The 18,490-nt window shown below is 37.7% G+C and overlaps 1 protein-coding gene across 2 annotated transcripts in view; it reads right to left on the bottom strand.

Annotated features, from left to right (window-relative positions):
- KIAA1328 (KIAA1328 ortholog) overlaps nucleotides 1–18,474 on the bottom strand; it is a 240,066-nt gene extending 221,592 nt beyond the window's left edge. For both annotated transcript variants that reach the window (XM_037033175.1, XM_037033184.1), the window contains exons 1-4: nucleotides 18,390–18,474; nucleotides 12,303–12,338; nucleotides 11,557–11,699; nucleotides 8,247–8,341 (exon numbers count right to left, since the gene is read on the bottom strand). In XM_037033175.1, coding sequence (XP_036889070.1) covers nucleotides 8,247–8,341; nucleotides 11,557–11,699; nucleotides 12,303–12,338; nucleotides 18,390–18,456 — 341 coding nt within the window. In that variant the 5' untranslated portion in view covers nucleotides 18,457–18,474. The remainder of the gene's footprint in view (nucleotides 1–8,246; nucleotides 8,342–11,556; nucleotides 11,700–12,302; nucleotides 12,339–18,389) is intronic.
- Between the last annotated feature and the right edge of the window lie 16 nt (nucleotides 18,475–18,490).

Genomic DNA, 18,490 nt, shown 5'->3' with positions numbered 1-18,490 from the left:
TATTTGGTTTCTAGCCAAATAGCACAGTGCTGCTTGCTCATGCTCATGTTAAATTTACCTATGAACCATACATATTCTTTTAATACACTATGCCTAACCAGGAAGTCCTTCACTAAAATGAATTTCTAATTTAGTTTCATTCTTTGGCATATAACGACCTGCACTTGTCACTACTGTCTTATATACTGTTTAATGAATTCATGTCTCCAACCTATTACGCCAATTCTGAATCTTATTTATATCTGCTATATTTATTTTTGTTTAGACATCAGTAAGTCCTATACGCATCGTTCTGATACTTGCAAACACAGTACCAATACAGATACTGACTGAAAAGGACCTCAGGGCTAGAGTCTCAATGGAGCCCTCCAAGATTGGCTTAACTGTACTGAATTTTCTCTATTTTTCCTGTTTTCAATTTTATTGATTTTTTTGCTCCTATCTCTGTTATTTTTGTTCTTCTGTTGCTCTGGATTTACTTGTTCTTTTTCGTGTTTCTTAAGTGAGCATTCTTTAATGTGAGCAGTTAGTGCTATAAACTTCTTTCTCATTACTGTTTCAATGTAAGTTGCTCTTGGAATTCAGGCATGCCCACTTTTCCCATTGACACTGTTAAAGTTAGGGCCATATTTTCATTTTAAAACATGGCCTCATTTTAACCACTTTAAAAAAAGTTAATGCTTTGGTAAGAATGCTTTTCATCTCAAAGAAACTGTTAAAAAAAGTTAGTTTTCATTTTGCTTCTATAGTGCATGTCAGTTTTGGGTGCTAAGTGCTCTCTGTGACCTTTCCCCTAAGATAATGTTGGTGAATCTTTACTGCAGCTGAAATTCTTTTAAGTTTGCTATACTTGAATATGTCATAGGAATACATAAAGATTTTTCAATTTTCTGACACTTTCCCCATTGGGTTTAACCTTTATCACAAACGAAGCAACCTTTAATTTTCATACCTCGTTTTAACTTCAGCCTCCCAGTACTCTTCTGTTAATACTTTTTCATTATTCTCTATTTATTCAAAAGTCTGTTACTTTAAAAGCCATGTACCAGGCAAAGTAAGCAGAACACAAAGAAAGCAGAGTTTTTGTCTTATTTTATATGACAAGATTTGGAAAGCAAGGTATTTAAAACAATGTGTTCATGAAGAAGAAATACATCTAAATGTCCTTTACTCAAAGAAAAAAGCTTTTTCTCTTCTAAAATAAAAGTAAACTTTTATTTCCTCTTTATCTTCTTCATTTTCCACTTTTCTTTTTTTTCCTGAACAAGTAAGTCCTAAAACCATGACAGGGCAGAGTTGCCATCAGCGTGAGACCAAGAAAGCATGTGACCAGGTTTGTGTAGTGGGATAGCAGCGACCAAGCAGGTTGAGAAGGACATCAACACACAGGGGTATCTGGCACAGGTATCGAGATGAGAAGAGTGTCCATCTACATGGAAGAGAATGGGTATCAGTTCCTTGAGCACTGGGTGTGAGTATCCTTGCAAAGGTTGCAGGAGTAAGCTGGCATGGAGATTCAGAGCCCAAGTACAGGAGACTTCTGCATGGTGTAGGCCCAACTCTTACTTGGAAAGGCCAGTGGAAAGCAAGGTCCAGTGCACAGGGCCCACGCCCACGGATAGGTTCTCCTGTGAGGAATCAGGCCCTCATTGTACCTAGGCTGCTATGAGACTTGCCTTCCTAAAACTCCCTCACCCTGAATTGAGGCAGAAAGTGCTTACTGTAATTTCCTAAAGTCTGTGCTAAACCTCCCAAGTATGGTGTGTAACCACTTTTAACCTTGGTCTGCAACATCCTTCTCTTTGGAGTAATTAGCAGCATTCGTTCCTTGTTTTCTGTAAAAGGCAACCTCCTGAAGCAATCCTATGCATAGTAAATGAGGACCGTCCTCAATGTAATATGCCCAGAAAAGTAATAAAAGCTTGTCAAGACAAGGGTCAGCATGCTCTCCTCTTGAGATAGTGGCTAAGGCCCTCTCCCCTTGAGAGAATGGCCATGCCATCTCTTTTCCTCCACAGGACTTAGTAGTCCATGTGAATTTGTCTTCTCTCATCCATAAAGCTGCGGACCCTAAGAGCTGAGGTCCGTGTCACCCAAGCACAGTGAGGAGGGGGTCTATGCAAGGGTTGGGAGCAGGTACTGGTATAGAGGAGCCAACAAAGAGTGAAGAAAGCAACCACACAAAGGGCTAACTTGAAACCGGTCATCAGAGCCCCAGGAGGACAAAGAGGACGTAAACTCAACAGGCAACCCTGTGTGTAGTATCAGAGCCCAGGCAAAGGGAGAAGTGTTATCCTCAAGAAGGCGCAGGCTGGTAGAAAGTTAGAGCCTAAGGTGAGTGAGGAGAGAATCAGCATAAGGGAGAGGACCAATATGTGGAGCCCAGAAGCAAAAAAAGGTATAGAAGACATACTGCAAAGGGTAGCCTGGTGTGGGATGTCGAAGCCTAAGCAGAGAAAGGAGGACCACCAGACATGAAGAGGCAGAAGCAGAGTGCAGGGAGAAGGGCATCTGCGCAGAGCACGGCCTGGACTGCGGCTGCATGGGAGGGCAGGGAGAGGGGGACAGACACGGTGCAGGGGGACGGAGGGCTGGCACAGAGGGTCAGAGTTCCAGCAGGAGAAGGGCGGCTTTCGTGCAGGAGAGGGAGCAGCAGTTGGGAGGGGGGGTTAGTTACATGCAGGGTGACTACATAAAAATGTAAATATATTAAAGATAATGTAAACCAACTTTTTCGGTGTCGGCCAGGAGAGTTTCAATTACAAACATTTTTAAGCTCTCAGGAGCTTAACCAAAATCAACCATATTTTAGGCCATAAAACAAACCTCCAAAAAATGTAAAAGCTGTTCTCTGACCATTATAGAACCAAACTAGAAATCAATAATAGGAAGACAAGAGGAATATCTCTAAACACTTATACAAGAAATTATACAAGAAAGTTCTAGATAAATAATACATGGGTCAGAGAGAAAGCCTCAAAGGAAATTTTTTAAAATACATGGAACTGAATGAAAATGAAAATACAACAAATCAAATATGTGGGAAGCACTGAAAACAGTAATTAGAAAGTTTATAGCACTAAATGCTCACATGCAAAGAGGGATAGTCTCTAAGTTCCACTTTAAGAAAGGAGAAAAACAACAAAATAAATCCAAAGCAACAGAAGGAAATAAGAGAGATAAGAGCAAAAATCAATAAAATTGAAAACAGAAAAATAAGAAAAAAATCAATAAAAAGCTAGTTCTTTGAAAAATCAATACAATTGATAAACCTAACAAAACTGACAAAAATAAAGTATGAATCAGTAATATCATAATGAGGCACTATAGATCCTGTAGTCATTAAGAAGATAATAAGAGAACACCATGGAAAACTTTATGTTCATAAATTTGACAACTTAGAAAAATAGAAAATTCTCAAAAACTACAAACCACCAAAACTCAAATCAAGACAAATAGACAACTTGAATAATTTTATAACTATTAAAAACTGAATTGGTAATTAAAAACCTCTTTAAAAGGAATCTCCAGGCCCAGATTATTTCACTGGAGAAATTTATTAAATATTTAGAGAAGAATTAACCAATTTTATACAATTTCTTCTAGAAAACAGAAAAGAGAACACTTCCTAACTCATTTTATAAGGCTAATATTATCAGGCTAATAACACCAGAATAAGGAAGGAAGGAAGGAAGGAAGGAGGGAAGGAAGGAGGGAAGCCAGATGACTCTCATGAACTTCGGTATGAAAATTCCAAACAAAATAAGAAGAAAATCAAAATTAGGAATGTATAAAATCAATGACAAGAACTAAGATTTATTACAGGTAGAAAAGGCAGGTTCAACATTCAAAAATCAATTAATATAATCTATCGTATCAAGAGCTAAAGAAGAAAATTCATATAATTATATTAAGGAACAAAAAGTGTTTGACAAAATCTAGCATATAATCATAACTATAAAACCAGGAATATAAGAAAACTTTCTCAACTTTATAAATAGAACATCTATAAAAAATTAAAGCTAATATCATATTTAATGATGACAGACTGAATCAAAGAATTTTATGTTCCACATAAAATCAAGAATACAGTAAGGACATCATCTCTTATCACTCCTATTCATATAGCACTGGAAGTCCTAGCCAGCATCATAAGGCAAGAAAAAATAAGAGAAAAAGATACATATATTAGAAAAAAAGTAATAAAACTGTCCCTATTTGCAAATGACATGACTGTCATGCTCCTGAAGAATCAACAGTGAAACTCCTCGAACTAGTGAGTGAGTTCACGAAGGAGGCAGGAGTCAAGAGAAACACACCAAATTCAAGCATATTTCGAGAACAAACACGAAACAACAAATGTCCCCACACAGATCACATGCTGGGATAAAAAACAAGTCTCAATAAATTTAATAAGATTGAAATCATATCAAGCAAGCATCTTCTCTGACCACAATGCTATAAAACTTAAATAAAACTTAAAACACAATACCATTTATAATTGTTCCAAAAACAATTAAATACTTATCCATAAATGTGAGGAACAAATGTATGCGATCTATATTCTGAAAATGATAAAACACCATTGAAAAAAATCAAAGAACTAAATAAATGGACAGACATACCATGCACATAGACCGGAAGAATCAATACAGTAATGATGTCAATTCCTCCCAAAATTGATCTTTATTTTTAATGTAGTACCTATTAAAATGCTAGCAGAGGGTTGTTGCTGTTTTTTTCTGAGACACTGACAATTATTCTAAAATTCTATGGTAAGTCTCATGACTTGTCTCCAAGAGACCCACCTCAAATCAAAAGATATACACAGATTAAAGTGTTGGAAAAAGATATTTCATGCAAAGGGGGAAAAAGCTGGGGTAGCAATACTTAATATCCAACAAAATAGACTTTAAAACCAAGGCTATGGTAAAAGACAAAGAAAGATAATACATAATGATAAAGAGAACAATCCAAGAAGAGGATATAACCCCAGGAAACACTGACGCACCCAACACAGGAGCACCTAAACATGTAAAGCAAATCATGACGGATATCAAGGGAGAGATCGACAGAAATACCATCACAGTAAGGGATTGTGACACTCCATTGACTTCAATGGACAGATCTTCCGGACTGAAAATCAACAAGGTGACAGCGGCCTTAAATAATACACTACATCAAATAGATTTAGTTGATATTTCCAGAGAGTTTTATCCCCCAAAAGCAGAATAAACATATTTTTAAAGTGCATGTGAAACATTTGTCCCCACACAGATCACATGCTGGGATAAAAAACAAGTCTCAATAAATTTAATAAGATGGAAATCATATCAAGCAAGCATCTTCTCTGGCCACAGTGCTATAAAACTAGAAATCAATCAGAAGAGGAACACTGAAAAAGAACAAAGACATGGAAGCTGAGTAACATGTTATTAAACAATGAGTGGATTAACAATGAGATCAAGGAAGAAATCAAAAGATACCTTGAAACAAATGAAAATGAGAACAAAACAACCCAAAAATCTGTGGGACACAGGGAAAGCACTCCTAAAAGCAAAATTCATAGCAATACAGGCCTATCTCAAAAAACAAGAAAAAGCTCAAATAAACAATCTAACTTTACACTTAAAGGAAGATGAAAAAAGAAGGACAACAAACAAAGCCAAAAGTGAGTAGAAGGGATGAAATAATAAAGAGCAGAGCAGAAATAAATGAAATAGAGTCTAAAAAAATACAAAAGGTCAATGAATCCAAGAGCTGGTTCTTTGAAAAGGTAAACAAGATTGACAAAACTTTAACCAAACTCACCAAGAAAAAAAGAGAGAGGACCCAAATAAATAAAATCAGAAATGAAAGAAAGACAAAGGATTATATGAAAATCTTATTAACAACTATATGCCAACAAATTGGACAACAGGAGAAAGCCTTTAGGTACTAAGACTACACAAGAGTTCTTAGTGTTGATAATCCAAGCACAATGCATAAAATGAAAAATTGATAAACTGAAGCTTGTTAAAATTAAAAACTTTTGCTCTATGAAAGACTCTGTAAAGGGGATAAAAAGGCAAGCTACAGATTAGAAAAAGTATTTGTGAATTATATATGTATCCAATAAAATATTTGTATATAAAACATAAAGAACTCTCAATAGGAAATGAGCAAAAAGTATGAACAGTCATTTCACTGAGGAAGATACTGATGGCAGATAAGCCTGCGAAACATCATCCAACATCACTGGCTATTGTAGAAATGTCAATTAAAATCACAACGGGGTAACACTAAACATCTGTCAGAATGGCTAAAATAAAAAGCAATGATAACAAATGTTAGCAAAAATGCAGAGCACCTAGATTGCTCTTGCATTACTGTGAGAAGGCAAAGTGATAAACCACTTTCAAAATTAGCTCAGCAATTTCTTAATGCAACTGAGCATGCATTCATGACACCATATCCCAAGGAAATGACAATGTTATGTTCACACAAAAACCTATATATACATTCAGAACAATTTCATTTGTAGCAGTCAAAAACTGGAAACAATCAAAATAACCTTCAACAGGTGAATAGTTAAATAAACCGTGGTACATTCTTTATGTGGAACCCTATTCAGCAATAAAAGGAACAAACTATTGATACACACAACAACTTCGAAAGATCTAAAAAGAATTACGCTGAGTTGGGGGGAAGGGAAAGTCAGTCTCAAAAGGCTGCACCAGGTACGAAGGTATGACTCCATTTACAGACCATTCTTGAGATGACGAAATTGGAGGGATGAAGAGCAGAGCAATGGCTGCCAGGGAGCAGGGCAGGGGAGGAAGGGAAATGGTTACATCCATAAAAGGGCAGGACGGTGTCCTCGTGACAGACCTGTTTTGTGTCTGTGTGACGGCACACAGATCGACATGGGTGACAAAACTGCACAGAATTAATTATACACACAAAGGAGTACATGTGACATCTACACGGGGCTGATGAATTTCATCAAATGTCAATTTCCTGATTGTGATATTGTACTGTACAGTTAATCAAAACACTCCCCGTTGTGAAAACTGGGTAAAGGGACATGGGTTCTCGCCCTCTATCAATTCTTACAGGTAAACCTCAAAATTAAAAAAAATTTTAAATGTCCCTTAGTCTGCTACTAATCAAATATACTGAAATACTTAATAAACAAAAATAAGTAGGGCAGAAGGTATAGCTCACCTTTAAACAATAATTCCAAGTAATAAATGCTAAATAAACAGGGGAAATACAAAGTCACAATTAGGACATCACAGCTACACAGCTGTCCCAGACAAGTTCCTTTGATGGACACAATGCTTCTAATAGTGGGTAAGAGTCCAGGAAAAACAACAGTGTATTTGAATAGTCTTCATGAACCTCCTTATTTATAAATTACACAGAAAAATACAACTTTTCAGGAGAAAAACCTCATACTCTCTACATTAACCAAGTTATCATACTTAAAACCACCAGTAACAACATTTCAACATCATCCCCCCCAATATAACACATTATAATGTAACACTGTTATCACATACACCCTAAAAAACTGGAATTGAAAGAAATACTGCAAAAAAGCTGACCACTTTCTTCAAAAGCGTCAAAGCCATGGAAGGCAAGGCAAGGCTAAGGAACTGCCACCCACGGGAGGAGGCTAAGGAAACAGGTAGACTGGGTACAAAACAGGATCCTGGAACAGAAAAACATATCACTGAAAAAACTGGTGCAATGCAAACGCTCTGTAGCTAGTGAACACTACATTGTACCAATGTTAATTTCTGACAATTGCAGTATGGTTTCTGACAAGTCAGAGAAAGTTATGTGAAAGGTATGAGAACCCTCCATACCAATTTTTAAGAGCTCTATTGAGATCTACTTACATATAATAATGTTCAACCATTAGAGGGTATAATTCAATGGCTTTTAGTATATTTTGAGTTCTGCAAAGATCACCATAATCTAATTTTAGAACATTTTCATCCTCCCAAAAAGAAGCCTTATACTCATTAGCAGTCACTACTGGTTCCTCATTCCCCCAATATTTTTGTAATTTTTCTATAAGTCTAAAATTATTTTAAAATAATACAAAAAGTAATAATTACATTACACTGAATTAAAACATACAAGTTTTGACACACTATATGACATACAATCAAGAGAGGAAAATGAAACTCATGTGTTTTCAAGTTCTTGAATTTTCTCTTATATCATAATGCATTTCATGTAAGGTTTTGTCTCACCTGGCTAGTTCTTTAATTAAATTTGCAATGCGTCTTTTGTCTTCAAGACATAAATCCTTCAATGATGCACTCTTTATTCCTCCCTTGCAAAAATTCTAAAACAGAAAAAAAAACATTAAATTTGCTTAACTTGTGCTAAAAGCAATTTTCAAGACTCTTCAAGAAATTTCTTAACATAAGCACAGGAGGTGAAATTTCTTAAATACCTTTTACCTCGTGGAAACATTATTAGTGTGTTTCATTTAAAACCTACTGTGAACTCAACACAGGGTAAGGAACTGTCTGCCCACCAGGGACATCATGAAATGTCCACAGAAAAGCAGACAGAAAGAACTAAAAGGAAGAAATGACCATGCTTAAACACTAGGGAATATATATAGAAAAAAATTCTTTACCTTGGTGAATGTCACAGAAACATCCAATGAAAGAGAGTGAGGACCTTTCTTACACCATAGCCCTGCTCACAAGTATACCAAGGTCGGCAGCAGACACACCTGTTTCACCCTCTCCATGACATGAGGTTCACTCCAAAGGGCACTAGACCACAGAGCAGTAACAACAGCTAACACACACCTAGGGCTTACTGCATGCTAGGAATATTCTGAGTGCTTTACACTTACTAATCCATCTCATTTTCCCAACAATGCCACTAGATAGGTATTACTCTTATTTTAAAGTGAGGATACATATCTTGTCTGGGTCTATAGCAGTTAGGTAGCAGGATCAAGACTGGGTTCCAGAGTTTGTGCTTTAACCACTGCACTATCCTGTCTCTGTCCTTGAGGACTTACACTGTTGAATGGTCTTTAAATTACAGGTGAAGTGCGAAAATATCCTTTGAAAATAGGCTGTGATAAATTAAAAACATATACTGTAATACCCAAAGCCAGTGAAATAGCCCAACAAAACTTATAGCTAATGAGCTATTAGAATCATTAAAAAAGTATGGACTTAATCCAAAAGGTTACAGTCGAATATAAAACAATTTTATTTAAAAACTTCAGCTCTAGCTAGGTAGCTCAGTTGGTTAGAGTGTCACCCTGATACATCAAGGTCTTGGGTTTAGTCCCCAGTCAGGGCACACACAGGAAGCAACCAATGAAAGCATCAATAAGCGCAAAACATATAGATGTTTCTCTCTCTCTCCATTCCCCCCTCTCTAAAAATGAATCAATAAAAAGTTTTTAAAATTTTAAAATGTCAAATTTTTATTAGAACTTGCAAATTCAACTATGCACATCCCAGTGTGGAGAGAGTATGTGGGGGATAATCATAACACAAGTAAGCCTACAGTTAAATCCTGCAGCCTACTCAATGTAATCATTAGTAACAAACTAGACAGTGGAAATGCCCTCAAGAACATAAACCAGGAATTGAGAACTTTTTCTATAAAGGGTTCACCAGTAAATGTTCTTGGTCTTGTGGCCATACAGTCTCTGTAGCAAATCTACTACTGAACATAAAAGAGCCATAAATATTAAAAGAATACGTATGGTTACATTCAAATAAAACTTTATAAGAGGTGGCAAGCAGATTTGGCCTGCAGGTCACAGATTGCTAAAGCATGACTCAAACTTTGCTTGGGAAGTCAAAACATAGGAAAAAGTAAAATAAGCCACTCAGGACATGTGTCAAAGGAATGTGGAGGCACTACTGCTCAGGCAAAAATAAAAGAGAGATCAATGATTGGGCCAGAAAAAGGAAGGGTCTTTAGGATATTATTTTCCAAGTGAAGGAAATAATTAACAATTAATAATAATAATGATGATAATAATAATGCAGGCTAATTTTCTTTTAATGAGTCTATCTTTCTTATATTTAAGGGTTTATTCATCATTAACCAAAAAAGTCAAATGAACAAAAATCATAAAAGACACCTAATATAAAAAAGAGTTGTGAGTTTGATTTACTAACTCCACACAGATCAGAATGTAGGCCTTCTTTTTTTTAAGATTTTATTTATTTTTAGAGAAAGGGGAAGAGAGAAAGAGAGAGGAACATCCATGTGAGATGAGAGAGAGACACTGATTCGATGCCTCTTATCGAGGCCCCGCACTGACTGGGGAGAGAACCTGCAACCCAGGCAAGCGCCCTGACCAGGAACCTTTCACTTTGCAGTACAGCACCCAACCAACTGAGCCACAATGGCGAGAGCCAGAATGCAGGTCTTTGAGACATACCAAGATAATAAATTTTCTTAACCAAGTCTTAAAGCCCAGATATTTTGGAGCTAAACTCAACTTTATATTCATACCAAGCATCATCAAAGCATCCTAGAATCCTCTGTATTCATATCTTTTCAGAATGCTTATAGGTCATCTAATGTTCTCTCAATGACTCTTTTACCCATGTATATGATATCAGCTATTGGTCATGTGGACCCTGAGAAAGAAGATACTCTACTAAGAAGGGATCATAATGGCTTCACTGGGTTCAAATTAAAAATCAAAAAACAAACACACACACAGAAAAAACAGAGCCTAGTAGTAATAGAGGCCTCTCACACAAACCACACTACAGGGAGAAGCCTACATTAAGCTGCCTGCCTCCTGCACCAAATTGCTTCCCTGCACTGTGTTTCTGCCATCTGAACCAACCCTTTCACAAAGAAGAGTTCCTGGAATTCTGTTTCAACCAATAGGGCTGAGGCTTTGCCAGCAACATCTTCACCAACCGATCAGAGAAGCTCCATTCTGACCAATCAGAACAGTGCTTTTTAAGCCAATAAAACTGCAGCAATTTGGAGTCATCACTTGCATGAGCACGGGCCAATCAGAACCTTGGGCAGGGACTTCTATCTTGTTAAGTCAGCTCCCCTTTGGCTGTAGGAACACAATTTCCTTTTCCATGGAAGAGTGAGACTGCATTTTCCCAGCTGGAAGTGAATCCCTAAAGATGGCTGACAAGAGTCGAGGAGTGGAGTGGAGATGACTGGCTCAGAGGCAGACCCGTGCAGAGGCAGACTGGCACAAAGGAAAAGGGACCTAAGCAGGTGGCAAATACGAGAGCAGAGCTGCCTAACCTAAGAGGGCTTCACCCCAGGGCCTCTTCACAGGTGCGCTGCTTCTACCTGAGCTATAACACTACTGAGCTGTTCCACAGCCTCACTGTTTTCACAGGCGGGCTGTATCACAACTGAGCTGTTTGCACTGAATAAAGGTTCCTTCTCCACCACACTCCAAATAGGGAATTCTTGTTGGCATTGAATTGACACCAATGGCCATCAACTGACAGCAAAGAAAAATCAGTTACTGGTCGGTGTTCATAGAAAACTGAAGAATAAGAAAAAAACAAATAAGAAATTACTGACCTGTTCGTTTACAGAATCTCCTGCACCTTTTAATGAATCCATGGAGATCGAATCAGCAGCCACCCTGGAAGTCTTGAATTTAACATTAGCTCTTGGGCTCATCAACTTGTGTCTTGATCTGATATTTCCTTCTGCAGAAATTCCTAAGGATTTGCATCATATTAGACTTTAAAGTTACATTTTCTCATTCTGTTCGGCCCTCCCCACATCAGCCTCTCTGTTGCTATCCTCTGCTTTATAGGCCCTGATAGGGAAAACACTTCATTGTAAAGCTCTCTGAATAAATAATGAATCATGAAAAGATTATTCTGAGTACATTAAAGATTCTACTGCAATATTTTTAAAAGGTGCTGGCACATTCATAAGTCATATTAAAACCCGTAAGTTACAGCATGCCACACATACCTTAACTTAGGGGAAACTGAAGGTCTGATTTGTCACATGATTGGGGTACTTTTCGATAATTCAGTAAACTTTAGAGTCTATTGCATAAACTCTGAATCAAGAAGTTTTCACACTTTTCTTTGAAATATTAAATTTAGGCTATTACATATAATATAAAAATAATAAAAATCTCTTACTCCTTAATACATAAAGTATTTTAACCTTAATAGGGTCATACTATTTTTTTTTAATTTTAGGATCTAATGAACTGTTCCACATCTAGTTACACCTGCAAATTTGTCCTAATGTTTTGCCCTTCTCCTAAGCAAAGGAAGCTTACCAAATTAACATAGAAACCATACCTGGAACATATACTACTGACTGTTCTTCATCAGAAACTATGCAGGAAGACATGAAGGAAAATACGAGTAAAGATGATCCAATATCCAAGTGCTGCCTCTCTTCTGCACTTTTGTTACAATTTGTAATTTCTATTGGCCTTGGAATATATAACTAGCTTTTAAAAACAAAACTCTGAAGCAGAGAAAGCGACTTAAATGTAGCAAAGTTAATATTCTTTTAAAGTCCATTTTTATATAGTCACAACTATATATTTTGTACAAATTTTGGAAGGCCTAGTTCCATAAAACTTTCATCCAACTTATTCCCAAGTGAGATGTCCTATACTATAAATTCTGCTGTTAGGATCCTTTCATTTCCTTTCCTTTTGTGAGCCAAGAGTTCAGTGCTCCAGTTTGCTCATTACTGGAATACTGACAAGTTACTTTAGGCATGAATATAAATAATTTCAAAATGAGCTTTATCTTTGAAAAACAAACACTGTTTAAGGGCAAGTCAATCATGCAAACACAAAGGCATTTTTTTCTTTGTAGTGCATACATGAAATGTCTCAAGAAGCCCTATTTAACAAATGGAAGAAATTTAAGACAAAAAAGAACTATAGCATCTTGAATTTCAAAAGGAGAAATTTAGAAAGGCTACTAAGACCATAATACTGCTTTAGAAAGAGAACCAATACAATAAGAAAATGTCTTTGTGTTTGCATGATTGCATTGTTTGCATTTTTCCCAGAAACAAAATTTTATTCAGAAACATATCTAAATCCAGATATGTCCACAGTTTGATAACACATGCAAGAAGGAAGCATCTGAACATTTTATTCCAATGATCTAGGACATTCCAAAGTCACCTGTTTTTTGATAAAATGTTTTCTTTTCCAAGATTTTCAGACAATCAATTATGAACTATTTCCCTCCAGGAAAGGGGTGGAGTAAAACAGGGGATTTCATAACATGTTCAAAAAGTCCATGTGTTTCAGCTCATGATCAACCTTCGTAATGGAGTCTTTCTCGGAAACACTGACTAGATGAGCAGAGAATTCCTACAGGAATTTAGGAATACAAAGGTTATAGACCATGTCCATTGTCTGAGCTGCCAGCCGGTTTCCAGCAGCTTTCTGGAGCAGCACATACACTACCACAGCTTCAAGATTTTGGCTGATAACTAGTGCCTCCAAACTGTAAATCCCCTCAAATATCAAAAACGGAGCTGGTATTTTAAGAGGAACATAAGACAAGTATACAAAAAATTAGACCTCACTACTCCAAGGAAATTGAAAGCAACTAACACAGCAGTAGACAATTTCTAAATTCACTGACATCTAAGATTAAAAAAAACCCTTACAAAATTAAATTGTGCAGACTCCATTTAAAAGCAAAAACTGTTTCATTTTTTAATATTTCTTGGGACTAGCACACACAGTAGGTGCTCAATACATGTGTATATGATTAAGTATTTACTTCTGGAAACATACATATGGAATAAAGGACCCAGGGGAAAAAAACCCAAGATGATTCAGGATATGCTACCTATGGCACTATCTTCAATTACAAGGTACAGTAATGATGAATTTGTAGAATATTCTCCAAGGATGACCTATGGACAAACACAACAGAGTCCTGGAAAAAATTCTACACTTCCTTAGACTATTCACACAGAAGATTGCTCACAACTGAAAAAACCAGCTACTGGGTACCTTAATCTGAAAGCTCACCAAGGATATTATAGTTTCTCCTCTTTTCTCAAACTTGACACCATTTCCTCATTGTTATGTCACCTAATAACTTCGTTTCCTACTTCTTAAAAAAATAAACTGTAGAGATCTTCAAGAAGCTTCTATTTGCAGATGACATAGTATAAGAGAAAATCCTGAAGACTCCACCTCAAAAACTGTTAAAACTAATAAACAAAACCAGTAAAATTGCAGGATACAAAATTAATATACAAAAAGCTGTTATATTTCTATACACTAGTAATGAAATACTGCAGAAATTAATAAAACAATCCCATTTACAACTGCCTCACAAAGAATAAAATACTGAGGAATAGATTCTACCAAGGGAGTGGAAAACCTGTACAGTGAAAATTATAAGACACTGATAAAAGAAATTAAAGAAGACACAACCAGAAAAGTATTTAATGCTCATAGATTAGAAGAATATTGTTAAGATGTCCATACCCAAAGCCACCTGTAGATTTAACATAATCCCTGTCAAATTCCAATGCATTTTCACAGACATAGCATAAATGATCCTAAAATTTGCATGAAAACTCAAAAGACCCTGAATAGCCAAAACCCTGAGAAAAAAAGAACAAACCTAGTGGCATTGCACCTTCTGACTTTAAACTATATTACAAAAGTTATAATAATCAAAACAGCATGGTATTGGCATAAAAACAGAGACTAAAGACCCCCATGATAGCTACCCCGTTCCATAGCACATATAATCACTGGGCATGTATTTCACTTATTCACAGCCCCATCTCGTATCACTAAAATGGAAGCACCAAGCAGGTAAAGATTTTCATCTTGTGTTGTTCAATTTGTACCTCCACATATCAAATGCCTGGCTCACAGTAAAGAATAAAACTGATGTTTAATTTCATGAGGCATTGTCCAACAAGCTTCAGTGTCATCTTTCTCTAGCTCATTCAAAATGTGTAGGTAAAACCTATCAGCTACATCCATGTTAAATTTCTTTTCAACACAAAACCACTACATAAACTGACCTTAACAAAACTTTTTACAAATAAGACTAAATAGGCCCCAGAAGACAACTCAGCTCCGTGGAGCATCATCCCAACACACCAAGGTGGAGGGTTCTATCCCTGGTCAGGGCACATATAAGAAGCAGCCAATGACTGCATAAACAGGTAGAACGAATGTGTCTCTGTCTGTCTGTTGGTCGGTCTGTCTCCCTTTCTCCACTCCCCGCTTCTTCTAAGATCCATAAAAAAAAAAGAATAAACATATTTGAAATTGCCTTCATCCAACCTATCCTTTCTAATCAATCTTCATCTTGTTATCTTAGGAACCCAAACATTTACCTTCTTCAAATGTAGAGATTCCCAACAAGTGTATATTTTATGCGAAAGTCAAAGAGATACGATATATACCAAACTCATACTGGACCTCTTATTCCTTCTATGTGACACCTTAGTTCTATTTTGGTTTCTTTGGAAGCATCTCAATAAGACAAGTACAAGTTAAAAAGCATCCTTAATGCCAATACTAACTACCCAAACCACAGAATTAAAGGAGTAATTAGAAAGCCAAGGCAGAAATGGTGGAGAGGAAAAGGCATGCCCACCCCAGATCACTGGGCCCTGAAGAAAATGAACTTAGTACTGCTCTACTCTAACCTCTGAGCTTTAATCACCCACCAGCAACACACATGCACATATGTAATTATTACTGACCACAGTGACTTTCCTGGTTAGTACAGGCATACCTCACTTTACTGCATTTCACTTTATTATGCTTCACAGATGCTGCATTTTTTACAAATTGAAGGTAAGACCCTCCACCAGAAAGATTATGACTGGCTTTATTGCAATATTCAGTGGTCTAGAACCGAACCCACCATATCTTCAAGGTATGCCTCTATATTATTTTAAGAATAAACATTAAGCTTTTGTCTAGTTTTAATTGAAAAGTCAATGGCAGACATTATACCTCTAGCAATGTTTTGATTGGGTCCCTCATAATTCATATTTATTATTATCAAGTTGCTAACACTGTTAATACACAAGAGCATTTAAAGCAGTCAAATTTAAATACTGTAGAAACACTAACTTCTGATATTACCAGGAACTATAACAAACCAGGAAAGCAAGTTATGGCTAAAGGGTCTTAATTTTACTGGCAGATTTAACCCATAAAATGATAGCATGGCATATCTATTGTTTATACATTAGGCACAAAGACATAACTTGTACAAAACAGCACTGCTGAGTCATACTGTGCAGGAGATGCGTTGACTCAACAGTAAAAAAAAAAAAAATGACATTCAGTCACCGATGACCTATCCTCACATGATGGAAATATCCAGGATGGGAAATCTCTCAATCACATTTCTCTAATTGTTCAGGGGAAGCACTGACCAATCTTTCTTTCAATAGTGTGAAAATAATACCAGATTATAGATAGATACTTTTTGGTCTTTTTCTAGAGAAAGTTCTACCAAAACTCTTTGGGGTGGTCCAGGAAGTCATCAATATGGCAAGAAGAGATCAAGATCCAAAGACGCATGACTAAACCAAATGATTCTTAAGTATGATTATGCTTTTTTTATTCAAAACCAGCAACGAGTTCACCTTTCACACTGCTTTTAAGTCCTATGGGCATGTAAAATGAAAATATCTGAGGCTAAATGTTGGAACAGCTGGGGAAACAGGTAATACTAGTGGACTTGCAATTCCTTTCAAACATCTGCATTTCTGTAGAATGTATCACCACCATTTTCCTCATATAACCTCAAATCCTCCTTTCAATGGGCAGGTGAGTATTCATGCAAATTTTTAGAGTAAGAAAACTTAAGAGAAAAGGGACGATATGTGACTTCTATATGAGATAGGGAGTGCTGGCACGACATGAATTAAGTGCGAGTAGAGGGCTGCTGAGCCTGAGAATGTAGATTCAGTTCACATGCCTACTAACTGAATCAATACCGCTGTAACAGATTGTCTCCCTTCCCCCAAACCATTTATTCTATATCAGAAGTACATCATTGGTCATATGTGGTTATGAAAATGATTAAAACAAAGTAGCATATTATAAGTTAATAACCTTCAGATATCTCCTCTTTCACAAAATTGTCATTGCAGAGCCCGTGTTTCAAGAGAAAAGTCTCAGCACAATTTCCTGACTTCTTAACTTAGCTCAGTTGTTCCATGCACATATTCTCTAAAGGAAATAATACTTAATTTCCACAGTGCACTAGTTTGCTTTTATCTAGTGTATGTATACGATTTCACTCACCAACCTACTAGAGACAAGTGGTGATTATGTTTAGAAAGTGCACACCACCAAACACTGAACAGCACGGAATGCGAAACTATTGCTCTCTCCATAGCATGACGCTTTAATTCTAGTAATTCAAATGAGTGAAACTGGTCATATCATTTTGTAAGTTTCACTGGAAACTAAGTAGATGTGTGCAAATAATACACAAAGTTAACAGCAATGCCTCAAACAATGCCATCACCATTCCGAGCAAACAGACAAAAAGACTCGCCTCAGCTGGCACCCAATACACTATTGCCCTGCTTTCCTGTAACACTCCTCCAACGGACACGGAAGGAGTGTTATCAGGACCAACGAATTATCAGGACAAAAGCTCATGCTGGTACAGTGTAACTAACCCAGGGAAAGGACCACTTACGTCACTCATCTCATCACAGATACTGAACAGAGAAGCCCACCACCACAGTAAAAGAGCTCTACAGTTTCTCCAATCCAAGCACTTTTATCCTGCCAGAGGTGACCTGCAAACTACATGTAAATCTACACTACATCCAGGCACGATGATTTGCAGCTTATTCAATAGCCAGCGCCACAAGTCCAAGTCCCTGTGAAAGCAAGCCCCACGCTTAAATCTCAGTATGAAAATAAATCATCACTACCAAGCCTTCGAAGTCCAACAAGATCCTGACATCCTCCTCAACAGCGCAGACCTAGGGCACTCCTAAGCCAACACGAAAATGCTCCCAGATCACCCAACACCTTTCTCTCCTCCACAAGCTCATTTTGCCCGGCCGCCCGGATGTCACCAAGGGGAGTGTGCTCCCAGCCCCAGGCTGGGCCACGAGTGTAGGTCATCTTCCCAGAGCTCACCGCCAAAGAGGGCTAGGAAACATCTGCGTTCAGTCCCACACCTGGAACCCCAGCCTGGAGACAGTATCAGGCGCTCTGCCACCTAATTCCCAAGCAAGGTGAATAGCCCTGCACCTGGACGGCCGCGGGACAGAACGGCCCCGCCCACGGGGTTAGCATCACGCTTCTCTCGCCGCCGAGTCCCACGCGACCGCTCGCCGCTCGCCGCCCCGGGGAAGGCGCAGGCGCCCCCTGCCAGGCGGGCAAAGGATACAGTCCCGGGTCCAGAACGCCGCGCCGCCCGGGCGGGAGGGGCGGGAAGGACCCGCCACGTCCGCCATCTTGAAACAACCGCCACTCGGGACGCCTGGCCGC

This window comes from Sturnira hondurensis, unplaced genomic scaffold, assembly GCF_014824575.4.
Source record: "Sturnira hondurensis isolate 20B ecotype Veracruz unplaced genomic scaffold, ASM1482457v3 Scaffold0001872, whole genome shotgun sequence".
Classification (NCBI taxonomy): Eukaryota; Metazoa; Chordata; class Mammalia; order Chiroptera; family Phyllostomidae; genus Sturnira; species Sturnira hondurensis.
The sequence above is the reverse complement of the archived record's forward strand: the minus strand, read 5'-3'. Positions and strand labels throughout refer to the sequence as shown.